The 14666-nt window shown below is 35.4% G+C and overlaps 4 protein-coding genes across 4 annotated transcripts; 3 read left to right on the top strand and 1 right to left on the bottom strand.

Moving 5' to 3' along the window:
• Positions 1–636: 636 nt before the first annotated feature.
• Positions 637–3019, top strand: ATSDI1 (Tetratricopeptide repeat (TPR)-like superfamily protein). The gene is made up of 4 exons (XM_011081873.3): positions 637–992; positions 1871–2083; positions 2173–2328; positions 2443–3019. The coding sequence occupies exons 1-4, from the start codon at positions 891–893 to the stop codon at positions 2854–2856; spliced, it is 885 nt and encodes a 294-aa protein (XP_011080175.1). The 5' UTR covers positions 637–890; the 3' UTR covers positions 2857–3019.
• Positions 3020–3892: 873 nt separating this feature from the next.
• On the top strand, positions 3893–6132 carry PANC (pantoate-beta-alanine ligase). The gene is made up of 4 exons (XM_011081874.3): positions 3893–4772; positions 5073–5186; positions 5503–5634; positions 5763–6132. The coding sequence occupies exons 1-4, from the start codon at positions 4191–4193 to the stop codon at positions 5877–5879; spliced, it is 945 nt and encodes a 314-aa protein (XP_011080176.1). The 5' UTR covers positions 3893–4190; the 3' UTR covers positions 5880–6132.
• A 773-nt stretch (positions 6133–6905) lies between these two features.
• LOC105163509 (vesicle-associated membrane protein 721) lies at positions 6906–9983 on the bottom strand. The gene is made up of 5 exons (XM_011081875.3): positions 9640–9983; positions 8123–8264; positions 7906–8026; positions 7737–7799; positions 6906–7298 (listed from the first exon to the last, which is right to left on the bottom strand). The coding sequence occupies exons 1-5, from the start codon at positions 9827–9829 to the stop codon at positions 7152–7154; spliced, it is 663 nt and encodes a 220-aa protein (XP_011080177.1). The 5' UTR covers positions 9830–9983; the 3' UTR covers positions 6906–7151.
• Positions 9984–12672: 2689 nt separating this feature from the next.
• On the top strand, positions 12673–14588 carry LOC105163510 (uncharacterized). Its single transcript, XM_011081876.3, has 3 exons — positions 12673–12981; positions 13505–13659; positions 14130–14588. The coding sequence occupies exons 1-3, from the start codon at positions 12774–12776 to the stop codon at positions 14340–14342; spliced, it is 576 nt and encodes a 191-aa protein (XP_011080178.1). The 5' UTR covers positions 12673–12773; the 3' UTR covers positions 14343–14588.
• The last annotated feature ends 78 nt before the right edge of the window (positions 14589–14666 follow it).

The raw sequence follows: 14666 nt of genomic DNA, 5'->3' as shown, positions 1-14666 counted from the left end.
GATTTTTACTAATATATGAATTCTGAGATTATATAATTTGAATATGAATTTTTTTAAAAAATTTAATTATTTTATCAAATTATTATATATATAATTTAAAAAATTAATTATATATTTAATGATGCGGTGCGATTTTTGATGATTTTTTTTAAGCTCGTAAAAAATAATTCGATTTGATTTGGGCGGTTTTAATTTCTTTTTTATTACCCCTAATAACAACGAACTTAGTGAATTTTGAATAATAGAGATATATTTGTTAACTAAAAACAACATTACGAGTATTAAGTGTAATTCTCAAACTACATAAAATTAACGTAAGAAAATAATCGGTATAATTATCCCTAAAATTTAAAAGAAACATACATACGTACGTACGTAGGTATACATACATGTCTGGTATATAGGTGGGGTCGGTGAACTTTAGTACACAAGAGTGAGAGTGAGAGTCAATTAACTTAACAGTAATGTAAACGTTAATTAATGTGAAATTGCTTTTACTAACTCACAAACTACAAATTAATTAATACTTTATGTTAAACAAAATTTAATTTTACGCCACCCCAAAAGTCCCAAGCTTGAATGCATATGTAGAGTGTAGAGGTAGAAACTCACACGTGGCAGACCTGTCTGGCTCTAGCCTTGACGAGATTACACAAGAATGAACCTGGACGTCCCAGAGTCCACATTCATTTCTTCCTCCATAATTGAGTGCACGCCCCTACATATAAAAATGAAAAGTGGGTCTGCCTGATTTTCTCCATCAGCATCTGCTCTGCAAGAATCTAGCCGTTTCGCTGATTAAGCTGCTTAATTGTATTTCAAGAAGGGGGCTGTTTGAGCAGAAACAAGAGAGTCGTAGTGCCTTGTTTGGAAGTGCAAAATTAGATTGAATGGAAAGTGGATTGATGAAGAAGAAAGAGAAGGATCTGTTTCATGTGATTCACAAAGTTCCTTCTGGTGATGGGCCTTATGTCCGAGCCAAACATGCCCAGGTTGGTTCTTTTTTCTTACAGTTTTTTCCTCAACTCATGTGTTCAATATTGCTTTAAATACGTAAGAATAAGTGATTTCAAACCAATGGAGTCTTGTTTGGTTTTCAATTTCCGCCTTTTTCTTTCTTTGACATACTTAATGTTCAAATTAAACCTGTTTTAGGGTTCATGTGTTTGGACTAATTAGTCCATTGTGTGTGTGTGTGTGTGTGTATGCCATGTTTGGCTGTTTATAGACTATTTGTGGTAAATTTTGAGTTCTTAATAAGTATAGAAGATGTATTATTACTGCTGCAGTACTAAGTAATGTTCAATTATAGTTTTATTTATGAGTTAAGAGTTCACCCATATAATATATATATATAGTCTCAAGTTTATATATTCTCAAAGATGTTAGTTTTTATGTTCATGAAATAACACATATGGGTTTGTTTTAATTATGAAAATATGATGTCCTAAAGTCCCTAACATAACAGTACAGTGGAAAATGTAAGTTGGGAAAGACATGTGCAAGTGTTTGATTTACTGTGGAAGAATTAAGTGCAAAAACATTTCTTGATTACAAAGTTTTTAGAGAGTATTTGGGACTTAATTACATAGTATTTTTCAATCCTTAATCAAGAAACATCTCTAGAGTTGAATTGATGGAACAACCTAGTATCTGTCCATGAATCTGATGGATTTTGTGTGCCTATGTAATAATGCAACTAATTATATACATATATATATATGTGCTGTTCGTGTATGATTTATCATTACATATGCATCAGGTAGTTCGTAACACAGTACTAGCTAGCTATTAAGAAGCATCGTTATTCGGGTCTAATTAACGCCTTGTCTTATATATTTCCTATGTATTGTTCAATACTCGGACTCAGCTTGTTCAGAAGGATCCAGAGACAGCAATAGTATGGTTCTGGAAAGCTATAAACGCAGGAGATAGAGTCGACAGCGCCCTCAAAGACATGGCCGTGGTTATGAAGCAACTCGACAGAGCCGAAGAAGCCATTGAAGCGATCAAGTCGTTTCGAGGACTTTGCCCCAGAACCTCCCAAGAATCACTTGATAACGTTCTCATCGACTTGTACAAGGTATAAAAACATATATATGTGTGTTCGTTTCTTGTTCCCTCCTGTGATGGAGACTTGCTATATATGACACATAATTTTGATCATTGTAGAAATGTGGAAAAGTTGAGGAACAAATAGTGCTGCTAAAGCACAAGCTCAAACAGATATATTTAGGCGAGGCTTTCAACGGGAAGCCCACGAAAACTGCGCGTTCTCATGGAAAGAAGTTTCAGGTTTCGATCAAACAGGAAACGTCAAGAATACTCGTAAGTGATCAAGAATTGCATTAATCGGCGTTGATGATTAGTTCACTTGCCTCAAACTTTTACTGATTATAGTGGTACAGCTAGTAATGGACATAAGTGATGATTATCTCTCAGGGAAACCTGGCGTGGGCTTATATGCAGAAATCCAATTTCATGGCAGCAGAAGTCGTGTACCGTAAAGCTCAGATGATCGACCAGGATGCCAACAAGGCCCTGAACCTGTGCCATTGCCTAATCAAACAGGCCCGATACGACGAGGCCAGTATGGTTCTTGACGATGTGTTGCAACACAAGCTTCCGGGTTCTGATGACTACAAATCAAGAAACCGGGCCGAGGAATTGTCGTTGGAACTGGAAGCCAAGCGGCCCGGCAACAGCACGTTGCTGACGGATCTTCCAGGCCTGAGCTTTGAAGACGATTTCGTGGAAGCCCTGGAACGTGTGATGAATGAGTGGGCACCTACTAGATCAAGAAGGCTACCAATTTTTGAAGAAATCTCTCAGTTTAGAGATCAGTTGGCCTGTTGATCATTTCATTCGTTTTTACATGTGTGCAATTAGATTCTATATAGTGTTTTGGAGAGGAAATTTCATACAGATGAGATGTACTTGAAAATGGCAGCAGCATGAGTGTATATTTGTATACGATGAGTTGGGATGTTAGGCAGCGTTTTGTTTTCATTTTTATGTAGATTCTTGTGTGTGATTTTTAAATTATTGATAGTGTCAAAATAAATGTATTTTTTTTTAATTTAGATCTAAAATAAATGTAATAAAACAAAAATGTTCTTAATGGTCATATTCCTAAAATAACCTTACGTTTTGCTGGCTCTGCCACAAATTGACTGGAAAAATAATTAACCAATATAATGGGGTTATTTTTATTTTACTCCCAGTATTTACAATTGATTTTCGTCCAAATCTGTTTTTTTATTTTTCAATCTCAAATTACCAACAATTTTAAACTAAAAAAATTTAAATTCAATTAAAAACACAGTGACTAAAATTAAAATAACCAAAGAGAATAAAGTGTGCTCTTCCTTTTCGTGAAATCCACCAAAAGAATAATTGTCCCAAAAATGAATATCCCATGAATTTTTAGTTGAAAAGAATCTCCCTTGAAATTTTATGTATATCTAAAAAATAAATTAAAATATGTGATGCATATTTCATTTTTACTTTTAAAGAAATAAAAACCGCTGTTAATTATTAAATAGTCTATTCATGCGTTTTACTCTCCAAAGTTAAGTTTATCGTAATTTTGTCGTTATGTCGTGTGGGCTTGCTCCTAACAATTTTGACTTTTGTATTTGAGTTTGATTTTTGATATGCAGAATTTTTTTATATAAATTAGATTCAATTGGACTGAATTAACTACGGAGCAAGTTTGATACATTTGTAATGTGATTGATTATTTTTTTTGAATTATATATAATTTATAAAATACGTATTTGTTATTATAATTAATTTAGATTTGATGTTAAAATTTGTTGAATATGCAGCATCCTTTATATTAAACAAGAAAAAAGGAAGGTAGGTAAAAAGTGGAAGGAAGAAAGAAAGAGAAAAGTCTGACTTTTTCACTTTTCTTTTTCCTGGAAATGCGACGCCCACTTCCTGTCCACCCTGACTGCGCAGTGCTGGCTGGTCTTTTCTTGAACCACCACGCAGCCACACCTACGTTCATCATTTATAGTTGTCGATGTTCCCGATGCTCGAATTCCTCACCTGTTTGCTGAATTTAACAGTTTCTTTGGAGTGAGACCGTCCTTTCTCTTGTTTATCTGAATTGGGAATTGGGCCTCTCCCAATTTCTTGACTCTCAAACGAAAGAACGAAAAGGTGAGAAGATTGCAGTCTCAATGGCAGGTAAGGAGCCGTTGGTGATCACCGGTAAAGATGAGATGAGGCGGTGGTCAAGGTCGGCTAGAGCGAAAGGCAAGACGATTGGCCTTGTTCCCACAATGGGATACCTCCATGAAGGCCATCTTTCTCTAATCCAAGAATCCCACAACCACGCAGATCTCACTGTTGTATCAATCTATGTGAATCCAGGCCAGTTCTCCCCCAACGAGGACCTCTCCACTTACCCTTCAGATTTTCTCGGTGATGTTGAGAAATTGAAGAGCGTTCCTGGAGGTGTAGATGTTGTTTTCCACCCAAGAAATTTGTACGAATATGGGCAAAATGATGGTATGAAACAAGGTGAAAATGGGTTGAAGAGAAAAGAAGGAAAGGTGGTGTCTTGCTTGGAAAATAGTGGGGCGGGGCATGAGACATGGATCAGAGTTGAAAGGTTGGAGAAGGGATTGTGTGGGAAGAGTAGGCCTGTTTTCTTTAGAGGGGTTGCCACTATCGTTACCAAGTTGTTTAATATTGTTGAGCCTGATGTTGCTGTGTTTGGCAAGAAGGATTATCAGCAATGGAAGATCATAGAAAGAATGGTAAGGATTTCTTCCATGAACCTGCTTTTAGGAATTACAGTGGTTGATTTTATGGATTCTATATTTTCACTTTCCATGCTTTAGAGCGTTTGCTCATCTTTCCTGCCTAATCCTCATCCAACAATCATTGATTGATTTGATGATGAAAAAAGATTGTGGAAAAATGTCTTGCATAATGTCATGAACACATTCCACAGTATGAATAGTATGATGAGAAGTTGTGTCAATGAACAAGTTAGTTTGAAGTACTAGACCACCTTGGATTTATCTTTGATCTTGTCTGAATGCCTGTGTTTTCAGGTCCGAGATCTTGACTTTGGCATTAGAGTGATCGGTGGGGATTTAGTACGGGACCCTGATGGCCTCGCAAAGAGTTCACGTAATGTGCACCTATCACCAGAGGAAAGGGTGAAGGTATCTCTCATTGCTTCCAATTAATTCACTGTTTTGGAATATTGAAAATGCAGATAGATGTTTTTTCTGGTTATAATTCGATTTCATATTGAATACCACTAAAAAGAACTTCTCCCTCATGATAGATGTTAAAGAGCAATCAAAAATGATGCAATAAATTCACAAGCATTTAGATTTACCATTCTTGTTAGGCGTCTTTCTACAATTGGAGAAAGTAACCCCAATATCTGAATGCACTCATCCAAATCTCGAAAGTGTATTAGTAAACCCCTAACTTTGTTTGACAAAATTAAAATGTTCCTTTTGTATTTTGCAGGCGTTGTCAATAAGCAAGTCGTTGTTCAATGCTAAACTTGCAGCAGAAACGGGTAAGGTAAATTGCAAGGAGTTGAGGGATTCTGTTATCAGGGCCATACACGAAGCTGGTGGGAAAGTCGATTATGCAGAGGTGAGGCAGATAAGAGTTTTCTTCTCTTTCTATCAGTATGTTTGAACTGCCTAACCAACAATCGTAGTGCTTCCTGAGGAGTTAGAATCCTGACATTTGCATTCTCATTGTTTCTTCATGCCAAGCAGATTGTAGATCAAGAAAGCCTGGAAACGCTGGAAGAGATTAAGCGTCCCGTTGTGTTTTGTGTTGCTGCATTGTTTGGAAATATCAGGCTTCTTGACAACATGGAAATCAACGTTTAGAACAGACAAGTGTACCCGATGAAATGGCCTAGAACAGGTACAAGAATCCATGTGGCTGAAGTGAGAAGCAATGCCGCGTTCAGCTTTGTAGTATCTACACTCTCAACCTCTCTCTTTATTTATTCTTTCCGCGATCAATACTCCGAAAACTATAACGTCCCTGCATATAGCAGAACACGAGCTCCGACCTTTTGTACCGAATTGGGTTTCTTCTATATTAATACACGTGTTGAGAACTTACCATTTTAGTAAATTGTTGTTTAGCAGAAGTGATATTGAGATTTTATATGTGTAGGTAGTTTGGATGAGATTTTGCAGGACTCTGGTGATCCCATGTCCCACACATACACATTCAATACTGTTATTGCTTCTCTGTTCTGTCTCTGGTTGTTGCTGCATATGCGCATCGACAAAGTTTATTATTGCATGGACCTACATAAACCATATAAATTGGCCATACACTTGTGCTTCATAATTGCGGCGCAAACTGACACTGAACAAGTGCGCAGAAAATACTATTATTATTACACTTATTGCGATCTGTTTGGTATGAGCAACAACTTTTTAAACCGTGTTTCTCAGGTCCAAGATTTAAGGGTGTTGATTTAGATAGAGATATATATATATATATATTCTAAAACATGATTACAAAAGATAATTGCATAAATTTCTGTTAAATTATAGTAAATGTAATATATATCAAATACAGAACCATAGAGGCTTCCATTTTAAAGAAAAAATAAATGGAAAATCTTTTCAAACGACTACAGCCTGCTTTTGAATTAAGAGTTCATTAATATCACACAAACCATAATTCAAAATGAAAATCAAAGGAATTAAAATTTGTTTTTTCTTTATAGAATTATTCAAACAAATATAAGAAAATATTAATATTTGACATCCCTTCTTTAGGATCCATTCAACCCCAACATAATATCAAGTTAATTTTCCCAAATCCGTATCCGGAGTCCGAATTATTCCATCCAGATACAACATATTCAAGTACCATCCATGCAACATCTGCAGTAAATCTTAAATGTGCGACATCGTCGGCACAGCATCTCACATTTCATTCCCAGATCTATGACTCTTTTACTAATATATTCAGAGGATCCAGAAGTACAAACTATACAAGCATAGTCTCACAAAATACAGATCAAAACAAAAGGGCAAAATAAAGTCACCAAAAAATTTTAGGGGAAATAACAGCTAATCAAATGATGAAGCAACATGGGGGTGGGCGTCCTATAAGGACAAACATATGCAAACAATCTAGTGACATTTGAATCCACCACAGACTGATAAAACTATGATAAGGATCAGGGCAATGATAATGCCAAGGACAATCAGCTTTATCTTCATATTCTGTAACCACATCTTTCTCCTCATCTTGGTTCCTTGCGTCCTAAAATCTTGTGCCTGCAATGCAAATTTAACCGCGCTTCACTATTCAGCATCACAGTAAAGCATCCCATGTTACCACAAAAGCCAAGAATTCCATATCAGGAAAACCTAAAATAACAGAACAGTAGGATAACAATAACAAATCCCAAAAAACAAAAATGAGTCCCTGTGGTACAAACAAGAGCTGCTGTTGCACTCCGACCAGTAATAGAATATCCAATTAACCCAAGAGTAACAAACATGATCTTAAAACAAGTGCAACGGAGATAATGTGAGTTTAGACTATATTCATAATGAATAGTCGCTAGAGCATAGGATCAATAAAGAAATTCTTAGAAGTCTATCAGCAGACTTCAACACTAGCACCATTTCACATTTGGGGGATAAACTAAACCCACTAGATCAGCATTTCTTACCACAACAGATGGTCGGAGAAAAAACATTAACACTAACCTGAGAGCGAAGATTTTCAGTTTTATCTACCAAAAGTTCAATCTTTTCTCCACGGTCAAGTACCTGCAAGGACAAATTGCTTAATGCACTTATTCATTCCACATCATAAGATGAAAAATTTAGATATTGCTGAAGAAAAATTTTAATAATAGATTTATCATTGCTATACCTTTTCAATGTTTTCCATCATCACCCCTTTGACCTCTGAAACCTGAGCTTTCACTTTTGCCAGCTTGCTGATCTCCTCTGGATGATCCACGCAGTACTGCATTTGCTCCTTCAATTTGGGCCTAAATTGTGGTAGCCACAAGTAATTTGCAAACTGAGAAAAATATGAGCCAATAGATAGCGAAAGGGAAAAAGGTGAGACAGGAACACAAGATTACCCAAACTCTCTATTCAGGCTATTGGCAACAGCCGTAGCAGCCTTGCCTCCACCATATTTCTTAGTAAAATCCTCCTTAACTCGCTCAAGAAACGCAATAGGAATTTGTCTTCCAACAGATTCAACAGCCACAACACAATATGCTGTCACGTGAAAACATAAAACATTACTCCACCAAAACAAAGTTCAAGTAAAAACATGGTAAAACAAATAACTTTAAGCACAACAGGGCCTCACACCATGTACTAGTATAAATGCCCACATTCAAGCATTCCTGATGAAAACAGAAACTAGGTCCTTAAAATCAATAAATTTTTCATCAATTTAGTTGGTTATAAGATAACCCGAGCCAATTTAAAGTCTACACCAGGGTCTAATAAGGCTCATATACTTTTTACTGAGAACCACAAGTTAAAAATGCAAGATAGCTCACCTACGTATATGCAAAACCAATTTTGAGGGACAATTAGAAGTACAAAGTGGCTTTCATAAGGAAACGGCTATTTAAACAAATCCAAAACCGTGACTCCTAGATCCCAAATGTGCAACCTCACCCTTGAGGCCTACTGAATTCATACTAAACCTGGGAGTTCTAGTACCACATATCTTACAACATAAGGGCTCACAGACCTGATATTCATGATGGTACATGACATCCTTTCATTAGGTTATCTGAATACGTCACTCTATCAATTGGTAAAACAACATAATAGCTGAACCCAATTTACAACAAACAATTAAAAATACTAGTGCTTTATAGACAGGCTAAATGGTCTGCAAACCATATTTTACTAACATATGCACCATCATAATCAAATCGATAAGGGCATAATTCAATAGGCAAAGAAGTGGATTAAATAAACATCCAGCTGCAGGGATTGGGCAAGTAAAATGTCATCCACTAGCATTGTACATCCTGAAAACCAAATGCAGATCCAACCATTGTGTGCCGTAGTGAAACACTAATTACTGCAAAACCTATAGAAATTAATGAGTGATGATCTCTGTAAATTCTATCTGAATAAATCACTGGGCAGATTTCAAATACTTGTCATACTTGGAATGATTCAACATCCAAACAACTTTGACCCAATCCAGAAGAAACACAAAGAGACTTATTGACCCAATATTGACCAAAACAAAAGATTGACCTGAGGCTTAGAGCCCATAACAAAGCTATAACTCGAATACCTTATACTCTCCGTTTTAAGATTCCGCTCATCCCGTCACTAACTAAAAATAGGATTTGTCAAGTGGATCATATCTCCAAACTTTTTCAACCGATCCGCAACCGCTAATAGTTAGCATAGAATCTAGTCAACAAATGATACCCACAGTCAACTAAGATCTAACCTCCAAACACAACGACGCAAATCCACAACGACACCCTCAAAATCTATGAACCCCGACTGTGAAACAAACCCCAGATGCAGTAAAGAACCCACAACCGAAAAATCAGACCCATGAAATGAATCAAAACAAAGGAACAACAAACAGATCAGAGACGGCGACGCTTACTAAATCCATCCTCGACAAGGTAATTGAAGGTGTGACCGTCGCAGTTGTAGGTGAACTTGTTGTTGGTGGCAGGCAATTTCTGGAGGCACTGCGCAGCGATTCCGGTGAAATTCCCAGTGAACTCGGTGTACTCGGCGAGGATCACCGTCCCACGCGCGACGAAGCTGTAGATCAATGACTGCTGCCCCATTTCTAACTCCTCTTTCTCTCCCCGATAAACCCTAGGCCAAGCCTCTATATATACTCTACTTTGTTTCTGTATGTATAGCAGTAGAAATGTAGAGAGAGAAAGTGGGGGATAACGAGAGTGAGAGAGAGAGGAACAAAGAAGGAAATGATATTTATATGGGTGTTGTCTAGAGAGAGAAAAGGGAGACATTCGGGAGAGGAAAGCGTGACGATGCGGGGACGGTGAGTTTTTCAAATCTTCTTTTTTTTCCTGCTAAATTACATTTAACCCCCTCAAATTTATGAAAACTATAAATACCACCATTATTTAAAATTATTCTTTTAAATTTAATAGACGTCTAACAAGTACTCTTATAAAGATTATCACCCCAAAATATTTATTGAATGATAGTTAATTTTTAATTATAATAAATTTCATAGAAATTTACTATAATTTACTTTGGGTCATGACACACTATTTTTATTTACGTATAATAAATAATATTTTAAATTTTAAATATATTATGACTATTAAAATATATAAATTAACAAATTATATTTGAAAAACACCAAAAAAGCAAAGAAAAAAAACAACCACCGTACTATATTTGTTAAAAGGGTATAATTGTTATATTTAAATTAATCAATATCACTAACAGTGTTTTGTAATAGTAGAATATTTTTTATTTTTTAATTATTTATAGCACATTGTTATTTATAAATATATTATAAAATATTGTATTAAACAAATAAAACAAAAGAAAAGAAAGAAAAAAATTATTTTATTAATTAATACAAAATTTAAAACTTAATATTATTAGTTGAAAAATATTTTTAATTTTACAAAAAAATTAATACAATTGTGTAATTAGTCATCATTCGTAAGTATAAAAAGTATTTTCTTTTTATATTAGCATAGTTTATATAAAAGGAAATTCCCTCCTATTTGTGCTTGTCTAATTGTCGGAAGCTTCGATGTCAGTTGTTAAACAACCCTCCTGGAGCTCCCAATTACGAATATGCCATCAAAAGCGCCTTATTAGTTTCTTTTTCTTTTCTTTTTTTCTCTTTTCTAATCATCATTATTATTATTATTTGAAAGGATTCTAAACATAATTATAAAAATTGAAAAAAATTATTAGACCATACCTCAGAAGAAAAATGTACAATTATTCCTAATTTTTATATACATAAATTTGAAATTCAAAACTTGGACTGGGCCAATAAAATCCGCGCAAACAAGTCTACGATTATTTCAATTTTCAAACTAGAAGACTGGATTAGCATAGACTTTTCTCAACCACCTGCCTACATGGAGAGTTGCGCGCCTGGTATTTAATATCGACACGTCACACTATGCCTAATAACCTAGAGAAAATTCTTTGTAGATTGAAAAATTATATCTAATATTTTTTATATTTATTTTTATTTAATAAATAAATTGTCAATTAAATTTTTATAAATACCTTTTGAGTTAAATAAAATGCTCAAATGAAACAAACAATTGAAAAATTAATTATAAAAATAAATATTTAAAGCCGCAACCTTTTGATTATGAATGATCAGTTATACCATTTTAGCAACGATCCATTAGCATTGGCATTATATTGTTAAATATATTAGTGAATTAGGAAAAAAAATATTTATTAATTAAATTCTAAAATATTAATTAAGTGTGTTAAATGTAATTTGGTTAAATGGACTACTTACTTTACATGGAATTAAAACTTGAGGAAAAACTGAAATCTAAACATAGAATTATTACCTTAAACTTCCAACAACTATTTGTTGAGGTTATCAACAAGTTCAGATGTTGCTATTTCCGACAGTTAGGTTACCTTTCATTCATAAATCGTTTAATCTATCCATGTTGCTTTTGTTCCACGCTTTATTTGAAAGCAACAATCTTCAACCACGCTTTTCCTTTTTTTTTTTGCCCCCCTCCCTTTTACTTGACTACTAAATCAAGCTGTAGGTAGGGGATGACAATCGGGCACAGCAACTCGGGCCCCGACCTAGACCCGTTCTGAATAGGTTGGATTTGGTATGTTTTTTAGCAAGTTTGTGGGCCTAATTTATTGCCCTCGGTCAGGTTCGAGGCGGGTTATGGATTTTGTATTGGACCCGTTTCGATTAAATTTTTTAAATATTTTTATTATTTATTTAGCTATTTGTAATATATTATTAATAGAAAATTATGGTATTATTCTTAAATAATTTTGCATATACTCAACTCTATGTAAAAATGCAAATAAAAACTTACTTGAATGTATTATTTGTATTATATAATTCATTTCAAATAAAAAAATATATCAATTTAAATTGATACTACTTATTGAAATTTAAAAAAACATGAATGTATTGTTTATACTAACGAGGCAGGGTGTGGCAATTCGGGACTGTGTGGTGTGGCGGGGTGGGTCCAAGGTATTGATAGTGCGGGGCGGGTCTCGAATCCAAACAAATCCGCTCCAAACCCACTCCATTGCCATCACTAGTTGCAGGAGTGTGTAAATACCAACATTAATGTACTAAAGCTCATTATAAATCTAAACTTAAATCTATTTGAGCAAAGATAATACCATAAAATTTTTAAATTTGTCCCTTATTTAATATTTATGTGTATATTTTTGTACTTACAGAAAAATAAATATAATATATATATATATATGTAAGGATTGAGATTACCATGAATATATCAGTGAAATTTACACTAAATGATGTGACATCCAAAATAAGAAATATATCTGAGATGGAATTGTGGAAAAATATGTCATAGATAATCAATGGATGATTTCCTTAATCCCATTTCCCTTTTTTAAGAAAAATAGAAAGAATTCGGACAACCAAACGCGGCATTATCAGGTTACAGCGTAACTGTAGTGTCCTAACATCCAACAAAAATAGGTACACCTTCGAGAAAGAAAATGAAAAATTGAGGGCGGAAAGGAGAAAGACGAAAAAGGATGAGTGGGGTGACAGCAGCATCCCTGCAGTCCTGCTCAGTAAGTACGGCACCTCGTACTCCATCATCAAGAATCCTCCGACATCGTTCTGCTGTCGACCCAACTGCCTCAATTCACCACCGCCGGCCCTTGTTTTCCTCCAACCTCAGGCTTGGGTTGCATCAATTTCCAAGAATCAATTTGAGTTGCAGCTGTTCTGGTGATTCGGGTACCACCCTTTTTCCTTTTCTTTCGTGGGTTGCTGTTGTTCCTGTTTTCGGGTCTACCTGTCTCCCTTGGTTTCCTTTTCTTATGACAGCTGATGAGTTTGTCTAGCATTTGAATATACTTTGTTTCGTGTTTGCGGCCGAGGAATTGAGGTTCTTATAAGGGATTTTGCATCAATTCATGTACTCCATGAACCTGTCATATTGTTTTCAGAGTAAAACTTTGAAGTGAGTAAATTGTAAATTATTGCAATAAAATTGGTGTAATTCAGACACAGTGCAGTGTGGGCAAATGTATGACTCTGGAAAGAACTCTTTGTTCCTAAGACGAACTTGCCCTGCACTGGTGTTAATTAATAAATCATCGGCTATTTGTCTTTCAAGATACAAGGACTATATCCTGAAATAATGGAAGGTCTTGAGATCACACGGGTTTATTTATAATTGTGATTATTCATTCATTATTAGATTATCCGAAGAGAGTTTATAATGACCTAAAAAGGCAAAAGAAAATTCATTTTGTAGGTGACAATGAGAGCAAAGCAATTCTAGATGCATTTTTCTTGGGGAAAGCTGTGGCAGAAGCAGTTAACGAGCGCATAGAGTCTGCTGTGGGCGAGTTTCTGAGCACAATTGGCAGATTGCAGGCAGAGCAGCAAAAGCAAGTGCAAGAATTTCAGGTACGCACGAGAAAACGGTTCTATTTGACTAGAAATTTTAAGTCTTGTTACAAGCATTGTCTGCAGGATAATTCATTTGCCCGTAGATTGTTGTTCGATTGATTTTGTTAGGTTCATGTGTTGGTATCCATGTTTAGTCAAGAAGATTGGTATTGTTTATATTCTGCATATCGTTGCAAGTTGGAGAGGTTACGTCTATAGGATTTGAGTTGATTTAAAAGACGTCTAGGTTTCGTTGGATGAACTGTTGGTGGGCATGAGCCCATCTTATCTTCAGATCAGTCAGTAAACTGATGCCGTATCATATGCTACTTCACCTTTCCTTTGAAAGTGTAAATTTAACTGCAAAGTAGCATATGTTTGTGACAATTTATCTTTGCTGCAAGATGTGCAGTCTGGAAATTTTTGTTCTTGTTTATTGTCTGTGGTAGTAAAAATGACATATATCACAAAGAACGGTGCATATGCAGGAGGACGTGCTGGAGAAAGCTAGACGAGCCAAGGAGCAAGCTGCACGTGAGGCTATGGAAGCGCGAGGACTCATTCCAAAGTCTAGTGCAGTGGAGATATCAACGGTGAATGGTGTTGCCTCAGCTGCGGCCTCTACCCCGGGTTCTGTAGACTCTGTGGACTCGTCCTTGGAATCGAAGCCTCCCAGTGAAGAACCCCCAAAAGAGGAGTGATTCTTAGTGATACTGTTGTTGTATTGTTACATTCTCTATTTATATTTCATTGTCCAAGAAATAAGTTTTATGTGTACCTGTTTTGGCAGTAATCGGGTTATCATGATATGGTTTGATGGCATTTGAAAGAATTGCAAACTCTCATGGTAAAGTTGAAATATTTGCAAGGAGCAAGTGCGACGAGGAATTAAGGTGTTTGTGTGTTTATAAACTGTTTCAAACATATATTTGAAATTTATTTTGTGATATCCTTGTATAATATACTTGTCCGAACCACATAACATTTTATATTTTTTTCCTGAAATATTAAGGAATTTCTGACTT

This window comes from Sesamum indicum, linkage group LG6 (assembly GCF_026168435.1).
Source record: "Sesamum indicum cultivar Baizhima isolate 11 linkage group LG6, ASM2616843v1, whole genome shotgun sequence".
Taxonomy (NCBI): domain Eukaryota; kingdom Viridiplantae; phylum Streptophyta; class Magnoliopsida; order Lamiales; family Pedaliaceae; genus Sesamum; species Sesamum indicum.
This window is presented reverse-complemented; position numbering and strand designations above follow the sequence as displayed.

What these genes read in the sequence shown, in the direction of transcription:
- ATSDI1 (XM_011081873.3), top strand. Translation starts at nt 891, where the DNA reads ATGGAAAGTGGATTGATGAAGAAGAAAGAGAAGGATCTGTTTCATGTG. An exon ending in TCCGAGCCAAACATGCCCAG is followed by an intron (nt 993 to 1,870) that starts GTTGGTTCTTTT and finishes ACTCGGACTCAG; the next exon opens with CTTGTTCAGAAGGATCCAGA. An exon ending in AGGAAACGTCAAGAATACTC is followed by an intron (nt 2,329 to 2,442) that starts GTAAGTGATCAA and finishes ATTATCTCTCAG; the next exon opens with GGAAACCTGGCGTGGGCTTA.
- PANC (XM_011081874.3), top strand. Translation starts at nt 4,191, where the DNA reads ATGGCAGGTAAGGAGCCGTTGGTGATCACCGGTAAAGATGAGATGAGG. An exon ending in CACCAGAGGAAAGGGTGAAG is followed by an intron (nt 5,187 to 5,502) that starts GTATCTCTCATT and finishes TGTATTTTGCAG; the next exon opens with GCGTTGTCAATAAGCAAGTC. An exon ending in GGAAAGTCGATTATGCAGAG is followed by an intron (nt 5,635 to 5,762) that starts GTGAGGCAGATA and finishes CATGCCAAGCAG; the next exon opens with ATTGTAGATCAAGAAAGCCT.
- LOC105163509 (XM_011081875.3), bottom strand. Translation starts at nt 9,829, where the DNA reads ATGGGGCAGCAGTCATTGATCTACAGCTTCGTCGCGCGTGGGACGGTG. An exon ending in CCTTGTCGAGGATGGATTTA is followed by an intron (nt 8,265 to 9,639) that starts GTAAGCGTCGCC and finishes TTCACGTGACAG; the next exon opens with CATATTGTGTTGTGGCTGTT. An exon ending in CTGAAAATCTTCGCTCTCAG is followed by an intron (nt 7,299 to 7,736) that starts GTTAGTGTTAAT and finishes TTTGCATTGCAG; the next exon opens with GCACAAGATTTTAGGACGCA.
- LOC105163510 (XM_011081876.3), top strand. Translation starts at nt 12,774, where the DNA reads ATGAGTGGGGTGACAGCAGCATCCCTGCAGTCCTGCTCAGTAAGTACG. An exon ending in CAGCTGTTCTGGTGATTCGG is followed by an intron (nt 12,982 to 13,504) that starts GTACCACCCTTT and finishes TTCATTTTGTAG; the next exon opens with GTGACAATGAGAGCAAAGCA. An exon ending in AGCAAGTGCAAGAATTTCAG is followed by an intron (nt 13,660 to 14,129) that starts GTACGCACGAGA and finishes GTGCATATGCAG; the next exon opens with GAGGACGTGCTGGAGAAAGC.